At 38.8% G+C, this 22083-nt stretch overlaps 2 protein-coding genes across 2 annotated transcripts in view; one reads left to right on the top strand and one right to left on the bottom strand.

Annotated features, from left to right (window-relative positions):
* LOC137298287 (armadillo repeat-containing protein 8-like) overlaps nucleotides 1–22083 on the bottom strand; it is an 801735-nt gene that overhangs the window by 596611 nt on the left and 183041 nt on the right. The window lies entirely within an intron of this gene.
* The window catches only part of LOC137298286 (cysteine/serine-rich nuclear protein 3-like), a 39884-nt gene that overhangs the window by 8880 nt on the left and 8921 nt on the right, over nucleotides 1–22083 (top strand). The window contains exons 2-3 of the mRNA XM_067830475.1: nucleotides 19688–19887; nucleotides 21448–21558. Coding sequence (XP_067686576.1) covers nucleotides 19740–19887; nucleotides 21448–21558 — 259 coding nt within the window. The 5' untranslated portion in view covers nucleotides 19688–19739. The remainder of the gene's footprint in view (nucleotides 1–19687; nucleotides 19888–21447; nucleotides 21559–22083) is intronic.

Here is a 22083-nt window from a genome sequence, read left to right as displayed (position 1 = left end):
GGCTGTTGGCGGCAAAGCCAAACATTACTTTGGAGACTACACTCCAGATAAAATCAACAAAATGTCAGCCGAAGAAATCGATAAGCTGTACGCTAGATACGAATCCCGGCTCGGAGCAGAAATGACAAAAACAATAGGATCGGCTATGACCCAGATATACACCGGTATTGTATCACAATTCCTTCCCATTCCACCAGAGCGCCGACTTTACCTGTGGGAGGACCTAGATAAAGACCCTTTTATCGAACACGCCGTGAGCTCTATCAGCTGCGGGCTGTACCACAAATATGGTATGTTGTTGGCTCCAGTGACGGCGGCGATTATCACGGCAAAACATTGCCAATTTGAGAGAAAGAATAATAATAATAGTATAGATGGATGCTGCACAGGAAACCCCAGTGAGTCCCGAGGTGACGGAACCAGTGAGTCCCGAGGTGACGGTGGAGACCCTAGTGGATTCACAGGAACCAGTGACGGTGGAGACCCCAGTGGAGGTACCCCCCACACCCCCTACAGTAACCAGACAGAAGAATCCTAAGAGAGTAGCTGCCGGTAAAAAACGGTGGTGTAACCAACATAAAGTGACCAACCCAACCCGACTGTTGTTGGCTGTAGGCGTAACTGCTGCCGTGGTTATAACATGGTTATACACCTCCCACAGTGAGCCACAACCCAACAGTGAGAACAGTGAGGGTATGGGGGTATCCCCCATGGTAGACCCGCATATCATGTTATAATTTAAAATATTTTATATCATATACATAATGTCTGAGGGGAAAACGTTCGTCAACGACGCATACCACGCCACAGTGGTAGCCAGTCTAGCAGTAGGGTACGCTCGGTTGACTAAAATGGTGCTTAAACAACCAACTATCAAGCTAGATTTCAACCTGCAGGATATGGGTATGCTCATAATGAACCTTGGTATGGCGATGGCCACAAAAGACATCCTAGTAAAACAAGGAATAATACCTGATAATATAATGAAATAAATATAGGGATGGCCACGATAGCTATGATGGTTGGTGGGGCGTTAGTGAATGCCCTGGCATTTTCCGGGAGTAATTTCCTCTTCTCGAAACTACGAGATGATCACGCGGCTGAAATACAGGAAGAAAGGAAGCGACACGATCTCGCTACTGAGAAATTACAAAGAGCACAGGCCGAGTACGCTAAAAAACGCCTCCAGAGGATCGATTTTATTAACGAACAACTCCAGCGTGAAAACCATGCCGTTCAAACATTCAACGATGTCGATGAAGCAATGAAAGAATACTATCTACTAACTGGTAAACGATTGGAAGCGCTCAATGAACCCACACTCGCTCAGTACTACACACCATCCAAGGGACAAATGAATCGTGAACTGGGCTTCATAGTGTTGGGTATAGCAGCTACTGCGTTGGTTGCTAAGCAATTAAACTAAAATACCTATATAAGTAAACATGAGACCCGCTCCATACCGATGCGAATATATACTTATGGGGAAGACCGAGGCCTGTGGTAGGAAATGCAGGAATCAGGGGTTCTGTTGTTTCCATATGGGAAGTCCTAACTACACGTGTTCTGTGTGTGGTATCGGGGTTAAAGGGCACTACTGTTTATGTAAAGCTCACGGAGCGAACGTAGTCAGACATCAACTCATATACGAGAATAAAAAAGACTACATAAAAGAACGTAGGCGACTGCTCAAGATAAAATCCAATTAGAGATTGGTTCTCTTAGGTGTAAACATGTCTACTGTACATTCTTGAATATGGAAGCCTATCTTACGGTAAAACAATTAAAAGCTATAGCAAAACAGCTTGGATGCCGGCGTTATTCAAACCTGGGGAGAGCCGGGTTAATTGAATTGTTATCAAATAACCAAACACTGATCGATGCCTACATAGATTCACACAAGCTGTTGGAAGACTTACGAGAATTGTGGCCAACAAACCGAGTTTGGTTAATAAGTGATTACAAGAAATAAAATATTTTTTATCAAGAGTGGAGGAGTTACCTCCCCTTACTGTGAACCAATTAGACATTAGTTCTCTTAGGTGTAAACACAATGACTACTGTGCGCGAGCTCAAGAGGGTCGCAAAACAGAGAGGTGTTATCGGGTATTCTAGAATGCGGAAGCCAGCATTGTTGAGATTACTAGGTTTAGAAGTCCCTCCTACGGTAAAACAGTTAAAAGCTCAAGCGAAACAGCTTGGATACACGGGTTATTCAAAACTGGGGAAAGCCGGGTTAACCACATTGTTATCACATGCCCCAGTAGCACGTCCAACTGTAAAACAACTGAAAGCCGAGGCACACGATTTGGGTTTAGGTGGGTATTCTCGTATGAGAAAACCACAGCTTGTAGAATTATTACGACAGAATAGAGCTATTGACCTACAGTTTGTGCGCACTGAGCACGCCGTAGGCAATTATTTGAGAGGTTGGCGCATGCACATTGATAGAAACATAGACATTACAGATATTAAACCTCTGATAGCTGATAAGGTCAACCAGGAACTAAATAATCTAGGAAGTATCAAGTTTCAGATCACAGTGAAAATGTCACTCGATAAGCAGGTTGGGAGTACCACTGAGTATATTCAACCTTACTTCCGAGGTAAACAAGAGGTCGTCACACATGCAGAGACCATTGACGCATCAATCGATAATAGTTTTCAGCAGATACGAGAATACCTAGAACGCTACACACACATGGGGTCCGGGTGGGTTGTAGATAAAATCGATAATATCTATCTAGATATAGCTAAATACGTGCCGTTCAGAGGTGGGTCATACCTAGCCTTGCCTCCCTACTATAAGAACAAACAAGCCATAGTAAACGTTAAGAATAGAGGAAACGATTGCTTGAGGTTATCTATCAGGTCAGCCTTATTTCCAGCTGCCACTAATCCGAACAGGCCTTCTAATTATCCACAGGACGATGGGCTCAACTGGGATGGTATAGATGAACCCACCCCAATATCCCAGATCACTAAAGTAGAAAAACAGAATAATCTGGCTATAAATGTCTTTGGGCACGAAGGTAATACAACAATAATACACAGGGTCAGCCCGGTGAAGGATTGTCAAGTTATTAATTTATTCATGATTCAAAAAGGTGAAACGTATCACTACACGTGGATAAAACATCTCAGCCGGTTGTTGCACGACCAGTCGAAACACGATGGGGAAAAACACTTTTGTGTACGATGCCTACACTGTTTCAGTCGGGCCGATTTATTAGAATCCCACCTGGAGGATTGCCAAGGTGTTGGGCAGACGGCCATACGAGTCGAAATGCCTAAGGAAGGTGAAAATATCCTAAAATTCGACAATCACAAGAATCAAATGTCTGTGCCTTATATTATATACGCCGACTTCGAAGCCTTAGTTGTGGGTGGGGATTCCCCCACACCCACTAGTGGGAGTTTCACACACAAAACACAAGAGCATAAAGCCTGTTCGTTTGGATACATTGTAGTCCGTTGTGACGGGGAAACGAAAGCTCCGGTAGTGTATAGGGGTCCTGACGCGGCTGAAAGGTTTCTAAAGTGCTTGCAGGAGGAAGAAAAAATTATTAGGAATGCATTGTATAAAATCGCTCCAATGCGTATGACCAGAGCCGACATGCTAGCTCACGCCAGTAGCACTAACTGTCACGTGTGCGACTCACCACTTAACGGTGATTCGGTGAGAGATCACTGCCACATAACTGGTAAGTATAGAGGCGCCGCTCACAACGCGTGCAACCTCAAGCTTAAAATCAACCCTAAGACAATAAACATCCCCGTTGTCTTTCACAACTTGAGAGGATACGACTCTCACTTGATCATGCAGGCCATCGCGAAAATCGATGGTAATATATCGTGCATCCCAAACAACATGGAGAGATACATCTCCTTCAGCTTAAACGGACTTAGGTTCATTGACTCGTTTCAATTCCTCCTGTCGTCACTCGACAGTCTGGTCAAGGCCAACAATACCTTCCCTATCACAGATCGATACACAGACGCCGAGACTAGACACCTGCTCATGAGGAAGGGCGTATACCCATATGAGTACATGGATAGTTGGGCTAAGTTCACAGAGACCAGACTACCTCCTATCGACTGCTTTTATAGCAAGCTGAATGAGGCGTCCGTCTCACGAGACGATTACTCGCACGCGATTAACGTATGGAATAAACTGGGTTGTAAGAACCTTGGCGATTATCACGATCTGTACTTGAGGACAGATGTACTGCTGTTAGCCGACGTGTTCGAGACGTTTCGGCAAACATGTTTCAAGCAGTATAAACTCGACCCCGCATGGTATTACACCAGCCCAGGTCTGTCGTGGGACGCCTTGCTTAAAAAGACAGGAGTTAATTTAGAATTGCTTACAGATTACGACATGCACCTATTCATTGAGAAAGGCTTGCGAGGTGGGATTTCCATGGCATCCAAACGATACGCTAAAGCAAATAATCAATACGTGAAAGGTTACGATCCTAACAAACCAACCAATCACATTCTATACCTCGACGCAAATAACCTGTACGGCTGGGCCATGAGCCAGTATCTACCTACAGGAGGATTCGAATGGGTACCAAACGTTGATGTTATGAGCATTGCATCAGATTCGAACAAAGGGTATATCCTCGAAGTTGACTTAGAGTATCCCAAGGAATTACACACATCGCACAACAGCTATCCCCTTGCGCCCGAACGTATGAAGGTTAACACAGACTGGATGTCTGAGTACCAACATAACTTGTCAGGTGGTCGTGTGACGGACGTTGAGAAACTCGTGCCTAACTTAATGAATAAGACCAAGTACATAGTTCACTATCGCAACCTACAGCTGTACCTGTCATTGGGTATGAGGCTGACCAAAATACACAGGGTGCTCATGTTCGACCAGAGCCCATGGATGGAGCCCTACATCAGAATGAACACAGACCTACGAAAAAAAGCCACCAGTGATTTTGAGAAAAATCTCTACAAGCTCATGAACAACTCGGTGTTTGGTAAGACTATGGAAAACCTGAGGAAACGCGTAACCGTGAAACTGGTTAGATCTAGTGAGGAAGACAAGCTCAGGAAATTGATAGCCAGTCCGGCATTCAACCGTAATAAAATATTCACAGACGACCTAGTTGCCATACACATGAAGAAAAGTCACATAAAATTCAACCGACCTGTTTACGTTGGGATGAGTATCCTCGATTTATCCAAACACCTGATGTACGACTTTTACTACAACGAGCTCAAGAAACAGTACGGCGACAGGTGCGAAGTGTTGTACACTGACACGGATTCCCTGCTGATGGAGATTCGAACCGAGGACGTGTACGAGGACATGGGGAAACACCTCGATTTATACGACACCAGCGACTATCCTAAGACCCATACTATACACAACACGGTAAATAAAAAGGTCCTAGGTAAGATGAAGGACGAGTGTGCTGGCACGCCAATAGCTGAGTACATAGGTTTGAGACCTAAGATGTACTCCATATTGAAAGCCGACAATAGTGAGATCCGGAAGGCTAAGGGGGTTAAGAAGTATGTGGTGAAACAACACATCAAACACGCCAGATTCAAGGAGGCTCTGTTCAAGACCCGTACCTTTAGGCATAAGATGAACACGCTTAGAAGTGATGGACATAAGATATACGGACTGACTATAAACAAGACATCCCTATCGCCTATGGACACGAAACGTTGGATAGCTATTGATGGTATAAACACATACGCGTATGGACATGAAAAAATTTGAGGCTATTTATTACAGCCCGCGTGGATATTGGAAAGGAGCTAGCGCAGTAGATAAGCTAGCTAAAATGGCGCGAGTATCACCAGAGAAAGCCAAAGCGTGGCTTGAAAAACAAGCCCTGTGGCAGATCTATTTGCCGGCGCCACGCTACGTACCTAGAAGGAGTTTCGGAATTAACATACCTAATAGCATTCACCAGGCAGACCTACTGTTCCTACCTCATGATAAGAGGTACAAGTATGCCTTAACCGTAGTGGACGTAGCCAGTCGTTACAAGGAAGCCGAACCCTTGACCACGAAAGATTCGGCCAAAGTAGCCAAAGGATTAGAACGCATATACAAACGCAGCCCGCTGACTTGGCCAACAGAGCTGCAAGTTGATCCCGGACGGGAGTTCATGGGTGCCGTTTCACAACTGCTAGCCAAACACGATACAAAGGTCAGACGTGGCACGGCCGGAGCCCATCGCAGCCAAGCTATAGTTGAGAGATTTAATAGGACTTTGGCTGAGCGCTTGTTCGGTCATCAATATGCTAGGGAAATGACAACCACTGGAAAACGATCGACCGAATGGGTAGCGAGGTTACCCGAGGTGGTGTCGGCAATCAACCATGAAGTAACCCGGCTCACTGGTAAGAAACCGGCAGACGCTATCAAACTAAAATCAGTGTTAGCAGAGTCGTCTGCTCCATTGCGTGGAAAGGAGAAACAGATACCAGATAGGGCCTTAGTTAGGTATCTATACCAGCCGGGGGAACACGAGGGCGATAGCCGTAAGCGAGCCACCGATCCTATATGGTCAGTCAAAACTTACAACATAGATAAAGTGGATATGAAAGCCGACGAACCTAACTTGTACTACTTGAGGGATGGGCCGGGTAGGGGATTTGTAAGAGAAGAATTATTGATCGTACCGTACGGCACAGTGTTACCGCCTGCCAAGTCACGGTAAACGTGATGGTGTGGCTTTGTAGTAGGGGTAATATTAGCAAGAGCTAATGGTCCCACCAAAGCCTCATTTAGTAAATGAGGCTTTTTAGAGGGGTTTTTGAAAAGTGTTTTCGGACTGTCATTCCCTATACTACTCTGCCAAGTAAATATATGGTCCTCTGTTTTATCTACTATGATGAAAGCTCATTTCTAACTGAGTATCCCGAACTAGCTGATGTTTAGCTATGATTGTTAATGGAGTATGGCATTTAATAGTGTAGAGCTTTAATAATATGAAAAATAATATTTCAAATTTACCACCGAATCTGAACGGCAACGAATCTGTTGCTGAATTGAAATACATACATTAGGGCCGGGCCGGGTCCAAATTTCCTACCCGGGTACCCGACGCCCTATTACCGGACCCCGACCCGGGTACTCTTTATAACACTTCAGTGAACCAGTCCTCTGTATTGGTTACACCTACTTGGGATGTCAGTCCATATTTGAGCAGGTCATCATTTGACGATGTCACATTGGTCATACGCATTATACTAAAAGTAAAAGGTCAAGATTCACCGTTTTGTGTCCCTTGTGATAAGAGAGTCAACAACTCATGTCCTGCTTGACTGTTGTTGAATTGTGCATCATAAGAGATATATTTCAATGTGAAACATTGAACATCTTTTAACCACCATCAGTTTTCATTTTGATATTTTGTTTGTATTTTTGTTTTTTCTTTTTTTTGCCTACAGAAAGTTTATTACCGTAATCATAACAGATCATCCTGTTACGTTGTTGGGTGTGTTTTAACAAGATTGCTGGGAAATGTGTGCACAGCTGATTGCTATTTCCTGCTCTATTTACGAGACAAATGCACACGGTAATCCCTGCATATAATACAATCCCTAGCAAAAATATATTTGGTAAATAACCTTGTCAAGTGAAGTTCGATGGCACATTTTACATCTTCACTTACAAAGCCATTTTCTGTTGTTACTTATGCATCCTACTTAGCAAGCTAATTCAAATATTTGTGTCATTTGATAAAATATTTCATAAAATATCCATGATGCAGGGCTAAATGAATCCCTTTGGGGCACTGTCATCTTGAAACTGACATGGTTTGTCATTGAAGTGCCAAGCTAGAACAGGCCAGAGGTTGTCTACAAGTATTTCACGATACTTGACAGCATTAATGTTACCATCAACACAACACAAGGTGCCAACACAATACAAAGTTAAAGAATCCCAGATCATAACTGATAACCTGGCCTGTTAATTTTCTTCATTCACACTTCACCAAACGAAAACTCTTCCATTCTGTCCAGTTCATCGCTGAATATCACCTTTTCCACTGATTTTGTACTGTCCAAATTCTCCTTTCCAAACACCAGTGAAGTTGTTTCCTTCTGTTCACTTCCTTCACAACAAGGAGCTTTCTAATCACCCGATGAAAACCACCATTCCGATGCAAAACTTGTTGAATTGTTCTACTGTTTACGTGTTGATGTTGACCTACATTATGATCATGGGTAATATCTCTTAGAATGTTAAATCTGTTCTTGTGGTCACTCTTCAACAGAACATGTTCACCACAAATACTCAGTTTTCTCGGCCTACCACTTCGTTGGCTGTTTTCAACATTATCATGATTCACATATTATTACCAAACATTCTGAATTGTTAATTCTGATACACTTAACAATCTAACATCTAATCAGACAACATGTGACGTCATTGCACATGGGCCCTAATCGTATATCAAGCTCACAAGTGACGTATCAAACATGACATTATGTTCAGTATTTGCGAAGCAAGAGACAAAATACGAGATGTTGCTATCGAAGCCGAATGGCCATGTTTGAAAAGTCACTGTATGTATGGTTTAGAAATGTATTCTTAGTGTGTGCAATCTGTTCATGTAAAACTTTGCAGGATATTTCCATTGTGACATTGTCCAACAATGCTCTAACACTTTCCACTGTAAATTTAGTGTAAAGTGTATTTTTTTATCATTTTTCAGTTTGACTGAAATGTTATGTCAGTAATCACATTTTATTTTCTTATGAATATTTTTGTAAGACTAGGTGTTGCTACGTTTTTAGAAGTTTATGCAAATTTAATAAAGTGCACAATAATTTTTATGATGCACATCATTACAACAACCCCAAAGTCATTTAATTCATGACAGGCTGGCAAGTTTTTAAAATTTTTAGAAAAGAAAATTTGCAGTTTTTTGCACAATGCACCAGCCATCTATTTTACAAATCAAAAAAAGATTTCAGTGATTCCTTCTCTTGCTGCAGAATATTATCTCGTGTTATTAATATCATAATTTGTTTGTCACCATTTCCAAACATTTTTGTTCCCCCCTGATTTAGTGTCTTACCTACTCTGTACTAGTACTGCCATATGTGTAAATTAACTGACTGTCTGTAAACGGTGCTAATGACAGTCCTTTTTCGGGTTAAATCGCCAGGCCATCCCTGATGCATCATTAAATCACATTTCAAGACATAGAATATATATCAATCCTCAAATGAAAAGATGTATTACCCATGCACCTGCATGAATGTAGTGATATTAGTGAACACAGCACAGCTTAACCAGTTATAGATTTGTATATGTACTATTTGTATTGCACATACCCCATACTGCAAGGCTCCATTTAGTGCTTTGTTACTTGCACTGGTGTAACACAATGTTACAATGTGAAACATAGTTATTTGTCAAACTGTAGCGCAAATGAGTTGCTCAGCACAGGGAAAATGACCAATCTTCTTATATGTGAACTTAGCGAGCAAAGGTTTTGCAACATACTTTCCTTGCTTCAAAAAACATTTTTCATGTCAAAATAAAATATCGCCACGATGAAAAGTATGCACCCATTTCTTCACTTGGTTGTGCTCTCACATTTCCAACCTCATATTAAACAATTACTCCAGTGAAATATTTTTTATTCAACATTTATTTTAAGCACAGCTCATGGTATATCAGACCGTTCTTCGCCTGCATTCCCCCTTCCAGCTTCTGGTTCTATGGAGTGATGGAACAGGAGGGTATTATTCCATATGGAATGCTTACAGTTACCTCCCCTGCTTCATTTGCCCATTACGCCAGAAGTATTTTTATGTAGAATAAAGTTTAAGGAAATGTTAACAATAGTGACGACAGGTAAGACAAATAAACTCCACAAGGGTTCATGATAAAATTAGGCAATATGGTATTTCTTTTTAATTTCTGCTTATTCTTGTTCCGTCACTCTGTTCAACCGGAAGCTGGCAGGGTAAATGGAGGTGAAGAACGATGTGAACACCACAGATGACACTTAAAATGTTGAATAGAACATATTTTACATGAGTAATTACTAAACATGGGGTAAGAAATGTGAAAGCACAGCCAGGTGAGGAAATGGGAATGTACCTTTGGTGGCAATATTTTAGTTTGACATGAAAAATATTTCTCGATCCGAAACAAGGAAAGAACATTGTCAACCTTTGCTATGCTTCGTTCATATATAAGAAAACTTGTCATATTCTCTATGCTGCGCAATCCCTACAGTTTGCATGTGGTTAGACTTGCACCAGGTGCAAGTCAAATTTTGACAAGTGCATCAACAATGCAGCATTATGAGCATAATTATATCAGCTGATTTTTCTTCTAAACTTTGAATAGCTATGTCACTGAAACACTGCATCTCAGCTATGACAGCTCTTGTATACAGGGATCAGCATCATCTCTGTGTTGTTATAGTTTCATGGGCACTACATCACAGAAATATGTTTATGTGCACCACAATCTCTGATGTTTGAACGCACTACACAGCAACTTGAATTTAACTTGACATTTATCTAAGGTTGCACATATGCAAGGAGGCTAACATCTCTCTTAATTGAGCCCTGTATTTGTCTGTGGTTTTACTGATAGAATCATTGCACCTGTCAGATTAGTGAAGGGTGGAAAAACTGAAAATGATGGCCTATGTTATAGAAGCGGGAAGACCCACGTTGTAGTAAAGTCAATGAGGTTTTCATTCAGATATTGGAGCTGGTATGTTTTGATTGCTGTACCAATTGTTGCAGCCTAGTTGTTCAGTATTTACTTGTCACCTCATCCTGGGTTCATATCCCCACTTAGATCCTAATGTGAAACTGATTTCTGGTGTGGCCAGGCATGACATTGCTGGAATTTTCTGATGTATGGATCAAAACCATGCTCACACACTAACTTATATAGCCATGGTAGGTCTACAATTTTAGTTTCGCGAAATGATGGCTGTATGTAGTCTTCTTGTATGTCATTGTTTTTTTCATTAGTGCAAGCTTTTTCTTGTTTGAGAGGTCAATTTTGATATTTGTGAGTTGATATTGTCATGTATGTTTTCTGTGGATAATATTTTCAAAAGGTCATGTTGACAGGAAGACCATTCACTAAAGTTTTGACATCAAGACTAGCCTATGAAATTGTTATGACTTTTTACATCCCGCTGACAAGGATGTACAATTCCTTCATTGTTTAAGCAAAGCCTATGTAGACTTTTAACAGATTAAATAGAATTACATGGTAAGACCCGTTAAGATCCAGGTTAGAATAGGGCTTCAGCATGTCAGTGTCGCTGACTTGGTTGACACATGCCATCAGTTCCCATTTGTGCAGATCGATGCTCATGCTGTTGATCACTGGGTTTTCTGCTCAATGCTTGATTATTTACAGGCCACATAGCTGGAAAATTTGCTGGGTGCAGTGTAAAACTGAACTCGCTCGCCCATTCATTTCACTAAAATAGTAAAAGCAGAATATATCTTTATTTTTACTGGCTCTGAGTCAATAAAAATTCCCCAATTTGAAATATGTTCCCAGTTCATGTTAATACAGATAAACTGATGTTATGGCTTTGTTAAGTTAACCTGCATATCACTTTTAACAGCAGGGTGAGAACTTACCACCAGCCTACTGGCTAAAGCCAGTATAACTTTCCACTTTCCTTGTAGCATTACAAGAACATTTTGCAAGTGCCTAACATAGTTTGACTTATGCTAGTTCTGTCTCTGCAACAAGACCAGTGAAATGCAAGATACATAGTCACATTTAAGGGGGAGTGGCACAATTCAGTATGAACATAATTGATCCACAGTGCTGATGTTTCTATATGTATCAGTTCCAACAACCCCTGTTTCAACTATTAAGCAACTGGGTGTTCATAATGTCACTCAGATGTTCACAGCTGAAATGTACAGGAGGCTCACCTGTGACATGACATGTCAGTAATTGATTGGGGACAAGAAGTTCTCATCATCCCTGCTTGTGCTGGCAAAATGAAATGATTGAAGATATACAAATTCAGCAAGTATCTCATCACCCTTGCAGATAATATTTGTTATTAAGTCACAAGAGATAATTATTGTTCTTTTCCATTATAGATCAGTTGTTAATTAGGAGATAGACCTACTGTGTTTGAAAATCAGAGTCTGATTATGCTGTGCTGAATTGATGGTGACTAAATTTCAGTTGGATGGGAACGCACAGCATCAGTTTCTGAAAAATTACTTAAAGGTTTTCAGATTCCAATCTCTTTTTTTCTTTTGATACGCATTCAAGTATTTCCAAGAGCATATAAAATGTTTGTTGATATTTGTGCATTCAATATGACAAATGAGATATTGAACAATTCAAGGGAGACAACTTTGGTGTTCCTTTGACATGTTGTGACAGTTTACATGCAAACCGCTCCTAGTCTGTATTGACAAAACTAAATAGACTGGTGACATGGTGTAGAAAATTTAAAGAGATGTTAATTCGTTTATTCAAAATTGTGGGTGGTGTCGTTGCCTAGTGGTTAAATTGTTCTCTCGTCACACGGAAAACCTGGGTTTGATTCCCTAAATTGGCACAGTATGTGAGTCCTGTTGTGGTGTCCCCGTAATGATATTGCTGGAATATTGCTAAAGTGGAAAAAACTCAACCCACTCACTCATTCAAAGATATCCTGAAGTCAGTGTGAGGCATACACACATTGGTTTGTCAATTTTGCATAAATATTTTTCCATACAAGCGATGATGTTGCAAATAAAAATATAAGGGATATAAAAGGCTGGTTCAGATGAAAGTGAAAAAGAAAATGACTTGCACTCCCAACTTTAGTTTCACCTGTCAAAGTGTAGATCTGATATGGTTCAATGTGCTCAGTGTCAACACTGACTGTTCAGCATGGAGACAAAATGTATACGCAATATCAAGTCATGGTTACCCCAGGAATTCTATTTTTGGAGCCACAATGACTCTATTCTCTTTTAAGAGAAAGCATACATATATAAACATTTGGAAGACATAACATTTTTTGCTGTAAAGTGTATACATAAGAAAAAGTGACAGTTCCTCCTGGAGAAGAGTTTCCTATTTTTGATAATTTGTGCCACTGACTGTGCAGTGTGTTGTAGATGTCATGTTGTGGTATACTTAATGGAGTAATTGGACATGATTCGCTTGTGACAAGATACAGTGCCCCACTCAAGACTCATTTCTCATGATACTAAGGTTGAATCAGCATATTTATTATGTCTTTACTTCATAGGATAATGGTTCTTGAAAATAATATCATTCAATCTTTTCATTCAAACTCTATTATGATGTTAGGCATGTTTTGATGTGATTCATTTCAGATGACATGGCAAAATGTATGTACAGCTAATAGCTTTTTTGGACTTATTTTACTTTAAAATTCCAGACAAGACTTTTAATCTGTAGGTATGAAACAAACTTCTAGTCTAAGTAAGAAATGCTACTGAAATAGTAACTTTCAGTGTATTTTCTTATTGTGAAATTTACATGTGGTTGAAAACCTGATGGTCTTAGGATAATGACATATGTAGACTTTCTCAGAGCTTGATATTAAACCCAAAATTTGCAACAGAAGGTAAACATGGTAAAGTTCATTTTAGAAAAATGTATGAGAAGAATTTTGGGATCATTAGAAATTGTAACTGAAACTGTTATCTTGATAATAATCAGTCTGTCATTCAGTCATAAAAGATATAGAAATTAGAGTGATACTATTACAGATGAGAATACTGTTCACTCGTACATATTTTAGAACTTTTATAAATATTTGCTTGGTATCTGTAAGAATTTTGTGTCTGATTTATGACAGAAGCCTCACTATGGTTGTAAATGTTAGCATGCATGTATTGTGTCTGATTTATGACAGAAGCCTCGCTATGGTTGTAAATGTTAGCATGCATGTATTGTCTGTACTCGTGAATGTTAAATGATAATTGGGAAAACCGGCCGGACAATTGTTAAAAGTAAGAAAGATTCTCTTTATAGACACTTTCAGTTTAGCAGCTGACACACACAGGATGTCATGACATGTCATGCTACATAAGTGGAATATCATGTGTGTTCCTTTCAGCTATTAAACACTGTATGGGAGCTGTAACATGCTCTTTCTATATTGTTTTCTATATGGCATCATCAGTTTCTGCTATTTTTTGGAAAACAGTCTTCATGGTAATGCATGGGTTGTATTGGTCCATACATCCAGTGAAGACAAAATGGTTTCTTGAGACTTGGTAACAGTGTGGACTGACTGTGTGGCCTATATTTCAGTATAGATGTGGGCCAACTGCCAACTAGCAACTCTGAGGTCATAGATGAAGTTTATGTTTATCAAGAGAAAATATCAACTTATAAATTATTATTGCTACTGCACATCATACACCAGTTGAAAGGACTAATCTTACTGTTTATAAATATGAAAGTTATTTTTATCATATTTTTCACGTAATACAACTAAAACGAATTTTTTTAATGAAAATGCAGGCATACACATTTATATGTCTAGATGAACCAAAGAGGAAGAAAAAACTGGAGCCTTTTTTTTATTTGTAACAAGTCATGACATCCCCTTCACTTTTTCTTTCATATGTTCATTTATACACGATCAGAAAATTATTCTAGAAAGATTTCTGAAGTAATATGTATGGTCGTGTATTTCCCGATATCAGTGGCAATTCGCTTGGTAACCTGATACAACAGCGTGAAAATCCTCCGTTTTAAAATCGATTGCACAATAAAGATTGAAATAGTAAATTATAATGTTCGTTAGATAATTTTTATGGGTACTGTTGTTGATTTTATTGTTCAGTTAATGTGATTTGTTTACTTATATCCTCTACGCATTGTTGATTTGCTCACTGAGAACTCGGATGTGGACCCGTTGCCGAAGCATGTGTGTGCGAAAAGTTATTTTTCAATAACATTGCGGAAAATGGTTTACAATGCTAATCTTGTCGATAAAAGTTGTCGGTCAAGTTGTTTCTTCGTTTTCTTTCGTAGTCTTTAAGAATTTAAAGATTTTAATATCGAATAAGATGGTTTCGTTAGTAGCCGCCCTTTGTGTGACGTTGCAGAACACAACTTCCGAATGCGAACTCTGTACACCGTCGCACTGTGCCTAAACAACACAGTACTGCGAAGTTCAGAGTTTGCCATACTCCTTTCAGCGCAGCTCATTCTGTGCAGCACTGTGTGATGATGTTCGATGTTCCATACCAGAAGTTATGTTTCGAAGATTAAAAATAGGTAGAAAGCAACAGGAATATCTTTGACAGGACACAATAACGACAAATCCTTTCTCAGTAAAACAGATTTATAAACTTCCTATCATACAGGTGAGCAGGGTGCGATTTTAAATCGCTGCAGGTAGATTTGAGTGCGACTTTAAAACAACTAGTGCGAGAAAATCGTGATATCGCGGCCCAAGTCAATCCCTGCTGGTACAACATTGATTGGTCCATTACACATAAGTATATAGATATACTATAGGTATTACAGAGATGTACATGAGACATTTCACTTTACTATAGCATGTCTAAGCTACGAGGCATGGTAAATGAAACAGGCTAAATTTCTAACAGATGGTTTGGTAAGAAGACCAGATGGGCACAGTGTGTGAAGCCCATTTCTCGTGTCCCGCATGATATTACTGGAATGTTGTTAAAAGCAGCTTAAAACTTAACTCACTCACTCACTTGGCTAGAAGACATGAACAAAATATATTTTGTCACAGAAAGGCATTTATAATATTTCTGGGCTATGTATCATTGATATAGAATATCAAAGACCGTACAGATCATTAGGAGGTGATATTCTGTCTCAGTGTATATATTCTACATGGTACTTTATGATATCTTCCTGTATCTGATCAGTTGCTAAAACATGAAAAATGAATGTTTGCAAGTGAAAACTTATGGACTGTAATTTAAAAAGTTGTTTGTAAAGCATATGCAATTTAAACTTAAAACAATTAACCAAACATGTATGTCACTCTTGTTCATATGAAAATTCCAAACCAGAAAGCAAACTGACAATTGCAACAACATATCATAACTTTTTGAGGGTTGGGATGTTGGTTATCTGGCATGTTAAGTAGTTTTAACCAATATTTGCACAGTTTTTATGGGTGTTTACCTCGCGCATTCAGATTAGACACCCAATAAGCATTTGCGTGCAAGCATTTTATACTGATTCAGTTTGCTTACAGTATGACAGTATGGCAGTATGACAGTCCCCTAGCTGTCACTGATTGTTTTTAATGTTATGATCATTGGTGGCTAGAATGTCAATTATACTTACTAACAATATGGTCATTTTATTACATCTGCCACCTGTCATGAAATGTACCGAGTTTGAGGAGATTGATGTTACTATTTCGATGTTATTCATATGTATTCCCTCATGTCTAAAACAAATTGTGTTTGTACTTAGTTTCAGTGATGTGGCCAGTCATATAATTGACTCACATTGACCAATGGTTAAGGAACGTGATCTTGTGGCATGGTGCATATGATCTTTTTACAACAAACTGGCAAGAAATGTTGTACAGTCTTTGGATGCCTACATTTACAGTACATATTAAGATTTAATATTATAAATGATTTGTTCAAAACAAAATGAAATATCAAATTATTTTGAGCTTTAAAAATCATTTTCTTAACAATATGTCATATTATCAGGGAGTTGAGATTGAAAGTATGAAATGTTGTTGAGATTGACATAAAGTGATCAATTGAAAACCAAAGCACCTTTGAGCAGCTGAGCAGAATTTCAATGTCATACAAATGTTAGCATAATACAATATAATATTATTTCAGAAAGGAAATAACTATATAAGTAACAATGCTCATAAGTAGTTCCTTTTGTTTTTGACGTGTTGAGGAACCATCATGAATTTTTTAACAGTACATGTTGCTCCAGTAACCAGCCCTGGCCAATGTGGCAACCAGTCAAGACGCAAGCTTCATGAGTACACTACTATGACCCAAAATCTATTGAAATCTTTGTCCTTTGTGCATATTTATTTTTTGAGCATTTTTTAAGAAATAGATAGCTGAGGTTTAGAAAGGGTCTGTAATTGCAGTATAACTGCGATTGATGCTAGGACGGCTTATGTGGATAAAATTGAACTTTTGTTTGTTTTTTGGGTTTTTTTCAACCTTTTTCAATTTTCTAGTCTTCAAGGACACTTATTATGATGAATATTTACTGTGTTTATGAGGAAATACACATGTGGAAACAAAGTGGTAGCCTGGTTCAGTTTTGAAGGTGATCCTGGTATAGCTTTTTTTTTCTTACAGTATAGCAAAACATGACATGTCTTCATTCAACCAGTATATTTTTGTGACAAGGTTTTTATTTTATACATATATTTGATAATGTCATTACTATATATGCTAAAAAATAATTTAATGTTCACTTTTTTAATATATGCACACTATACTAGTCGTGTCTTGTTCCCTTGTCTGTTGTATTGTCAGTTAAGACTTAATTGCATGGTGTGGTGATAGTGATGAATCTGTGATTAAGCTATGGCTGGCTTGACACTGCCAGGCTTAAAATGATGCTGAGAAATTCCCCATCAGATGTTCTAGTGAATATTGTGTTGGTATGACAATGGGTTGTGTGCGAGGTTTGGTCAGGGCAGACCTGGTCGGTGTAATTGGATTTGGAAGTGCTGCCCACTCTTCTGGATGACACGATTTATGCTCTCATTGATGGAAACAGACTTTATCTTTCTGATAACCAAGCCTATAACTACATGCCTACAGTGATGTCTACTCCCTAAAAGGGTTTTCCAAAATATTTTAGTTGTCAGTATTCGTTAAAATTGCAGTTATGAATTCAAGTTTGAAAAGGATGTTACTTATGTCAAGCGTGTCTAAAGTTCTTTAAAACTTCATCAGATTTCACATGAGAGGAGATAAGAACTTAAAGTATTTACGTCAAATTCTTTACAAGGTTGCTGAAACAGGGAGGTGACATATTTCTGCTATCAAAGTCATTAAATTAATTTTTGTCCATTGTGAAAGTTGGTAGTCCCCAGTTAATTGAAGAAGTAGAAACAGGCTATAAATATTGATCATTCCTCCCTACAAAGTCCCTGACAGGGAGCCAGTATTGATTTTCTGACTCCGCTGAATGAGGCTAGCTAGTCGAGTCTGTCAAATTATAGTGGAATGGGATGCGTTGCCATGGAAACCAGCAAGACTGCCTGTAAATACTGGAGTTTAAGACTACGGGCAGATGGACTTGCTCTGTAGAAAGCCGCTAGGAAAAAAGACAGCGGTGTGATTAAGAGACTTGTGTAGTAAGCTGCGATTTCGAGCACTTCGGTGTTGATTTTGTTTAATACAAGAGTCCCGACGTGGGTAAGTTCATTGCCGCCGCTGTGTTTTGCCGTTAATTAATTCTCATTGGTTTAAATATTACAAGCAGGTTGTAGGTTGATCTAATCTCCGCTTCTTGGCCGAGTCAATTAGCGTGATCGGTCGACAAAGCTTTTGTCACGTTAGGCGCTTGCAAAACAGCTGAAGGGTGGTGAAACACTTATCAATATTTGTCATTATTTAATCGACTTATGAAGAAGCTGGGGAATCAGTCTGTGATTGCATGTTACGTGCTATTTCTCCAGGCAGGAGAGACAGGCTTTTTCTGGTCTGCTAAGTGGGTAATTGCTTTCCTTAATTTTGAATGATTGCTTGAGGTGAACTTGAGACAAGTTAAATGATCTTCTTGACATGCTGAGAATAGGGATTTGAAAGTGATCAAGTAAAAGTGTTCATTACGCATGACACCTGGTTAACATTAAGTACAAATGTGTGTATTATTACTGTTAATCACATACTAATACTGAACAAGGTTTATTATTTGTTAACTTTTTCTGTGAATCGAGTAAATTCTGTCTGAATCATGTGTCAAAAAATAGTTTAAACTGCTGTTAATGAATATTGATTTCTTGTCTTTTATCCTTCCTAAGTATGTGGAAGAATGTTTGTATAATTTTGATTTTCATGATAATGGATATTTGTTTTTTGAAAATGTTTCAAAAAGAATTACTCTCCAACCTATTTTCATAGTGATAAAACAGATTTTATCATCAAAGTTGTATTCCATATTATTGAATATATCTTCGGTTTTTAGCGGACATTAATTCACTTTGTTTTATGGAACTGACTGGTGGCAAGCGACAGTATGTTGTTAAACGATTTCGTAAAATTTTTCTGAAAGCACTAAAAGTGTATTTGGGTATTTAAATCAGGTGAAAACAGAAAATATTTTCGTGTATAATTGTTGACAAGGACAACAAACAGTAGCGTTCAAAATCAGACCAGTGGAGGGGGTAGCCAAGTGGTTAAAGCATTTGCTCTTCATGCAGAATACATAGGTTCGATTCCCCACATGGGTACAATATGTGACGTCCGTTGCTGGTGTTCAAGCGGTTAATATAGCTGGTGTGTTACTAAAAGCGCCATGAAGCTTAACTCGCTCGCTCAGACAAGTAGCTCTTCTGTGCATCAGGTAGGTTTTCTAATATTTGGATGGTGGTTCTGCACTTAAATCTCCGGTCTATCAAGATCATATATCTACATTTCATTGGTGGTCAGTAGTTGGGTAAACTGACCAGGTAGTAGTAATGACAGTTTTGTCACTGACAGTTGTTTGTTTCTTCAGACCATGCCCCAGAGAGAGAGCCAGCACCAGCAGGGCTAACACCTGTCCCAACATGCCCAAGAGGAAGCTAGAGGAATTGGAGACGTCGGCAGTGGTGGCGTGCACGTCGTCCTCACCACCGCGTACATCCGAGACTGATGACAGCAACAGTAGCTGCAGCGTGGGCACTGATGGCAGCACAGATGTCACAACCAAAAAAGGTACTGCCAGTGATGTAGTGACAACCAAATCTGCCTAAGCCTTAATTCCATTACAACTGTACTTATTTCTTTGTTCTTAAGTGTCACTTGTATGTGGTTAGTTGAAAGCATATCATACGAGTTTGTTTGTTTTGGTTTTTTGTTTTAGTTTTTTAAAATAAAATCTATTCATACTAATACTGATCATGATAATTACATACAGAATTATTGCTTGTTCTTCATTTCACGTTCATTTTCAGTTGAAATGTACATTAAGCATCTTTTATAAATCATGTTTTAGTGTGTATATGTCTTTGAGCAACTCAAGTTTGTCTTCCAAAATTGAACCATAGATGATTGAAAACTGTTTACTTACTGGCTTATCGTAGCATCCAAACCTAAAATATCCCTTGAAAAAAGTTTTGAACTGATGACAGTTTTGAATCGGTATGAATTAATACTAATTTGAAACCTGACCATTGTAGTTAACGTAAGTAGTGTATGAATACCTTTCACCCATAAGTAGCCTGGTGGTTAAAGCATTTTCAAAATGGATTAATTATGTGCTGTCCATGTATACTGGGATAGAATTCAATTTGAAATCTTGCCTGCCTAATAATAAAATGCCCCTTTAATTAACTGTGAAAACAGAAGGAATAATTTATGCTGTTCCCCAGGAATGTCAACTAGCCATAGAATAAAGGAATATGTATACATGCAGTGAAAATGTTTTAGAAGTAACTTGGAAAATTGAATGGGTGTCCAGGCCGTTGAGGACTAAGCTTTGATATCCTTCTTCCATGGATTCCTTCAAGATCTTACTTGGGAATTGTGAATGATAAAAGATTTAATACTTTTGTTTTGACAAATACTTTCAAACTCTTAGAGTAAACTGCTCTCTAACTTTGCCCCTAATAGTCCCTTGAACATGACATTTGAAAAATAAGAAATGTAGGCATGAGTTACAGTTTTCCTGTTGCACTATCGACAAACAAGATTTCATTCTTCATTAATCCTCAGGTCATTTTATTTTATTTAAGCGGGGCCAATTTCTGTTCAACTAGACTGATTTTTTCCCAAATTGAAATATAAATTGATTTATTTTTCTTAAGTAATATATTGCTAATATCACCATACTGATTAATCAATAGGAGGGAAGTCACTCTTACACATTTGTCTGTTGCAATCAGCAGAAGTAAAACAAATTTCATTGGATGAAAGCTGCTTCTCTAGAGATCAAAGCTTTTCTTGTTGATTACTGCTGTATGCAGATTTTGATATAGCTGGAAGTTTTGCCTAGTCAAAGGCTGGTTGTAGGTTGTCAATTTCTTTTGTTTTGCACAATGTCAAAGTTCTTCACCCACAAACCAGAACTGTCTTTTGATGGAGAACATAGTTGACAAGAATCTAACTGACAATACTGGTATTATAATCTCAATGGCAACCTGCCACCTTGGGTCTGAGATGTAAGGTTTGATATTTTCAAGGTTCTAACCAGTTTTCTTTACTGTAATTGTGAGCACAATTTTATTGTTTTGTGTGATTTATTGTGTTTGTTCATAAATGTATAAATGTGTTTAGAATCCACAAAGCGGACAAAGAAGGCAGTGGCCTTCCAAGGGGTCACGGTGTTCTACTTCCCCAGGATGCAAGGCTTCACCTGTGTTCCCAGTGAGGGAGGATCTACTTTAGGTGAGTCAGCAGTACTGTTGTGCAACTTGTGATGAACTGACACTGTCACTTCCACAAAACATGAAGGCAAGTCATTTTTATCCATATAGGCATATAGTCGATTTGTATTTTTTTTGTTTTTCCATGGAACATTTTGGAGTTAGTCTTATGGTGGGATGGACTTTGTTTCCAGAGCAGAAATCAAAAACCATGCAATATTTTTCTGCAAAACTTTGCAGATATATCAGTCAGAACCTAAAAGTGGTGCCTTTTGCTATATACAGGTTTTTGTGATTTATTGTTTTCTTGGTTTCCATGGAAATGTTTTGGACATAGTCTGAAAAGTGAGAGGTGTGTTTCGTTTCCAGAGCCGAACTCAAAAACTTCTTAATATCTGTTAGTAAAACTTTCTAGATATGTGTGGCAGACCCCAAAGTGGTGCCTTTTGGTTTTTAAAGGTTTTTGTGATGTATCATTTTCTTGGTTTCCATGGAAACGTTTCGGACTTCGTTCGGGGTGGCTTCGTTTCCAAAGCACAACTCGAAA

Source organism: Haliotis asinina, chromosome 10 (genome assembly GCF_037392515.1).
Source record: "Haliotis asinina isolate JCU_RB_2024 chromosome 10, JCU_Hal_asi_v2, whole genome shotgun sequence".
Lineage (NCBI taxonomy): Eukaryota > Metazoa > Mollusca > Gastropoda > Lepetellida > Haliotidae > Haliotis > Haliotis asinina.
Note: the sequence above shows the minus strand (reverse complement) of the source record. Positions and strands in the feature narration are given on the sequence as shown.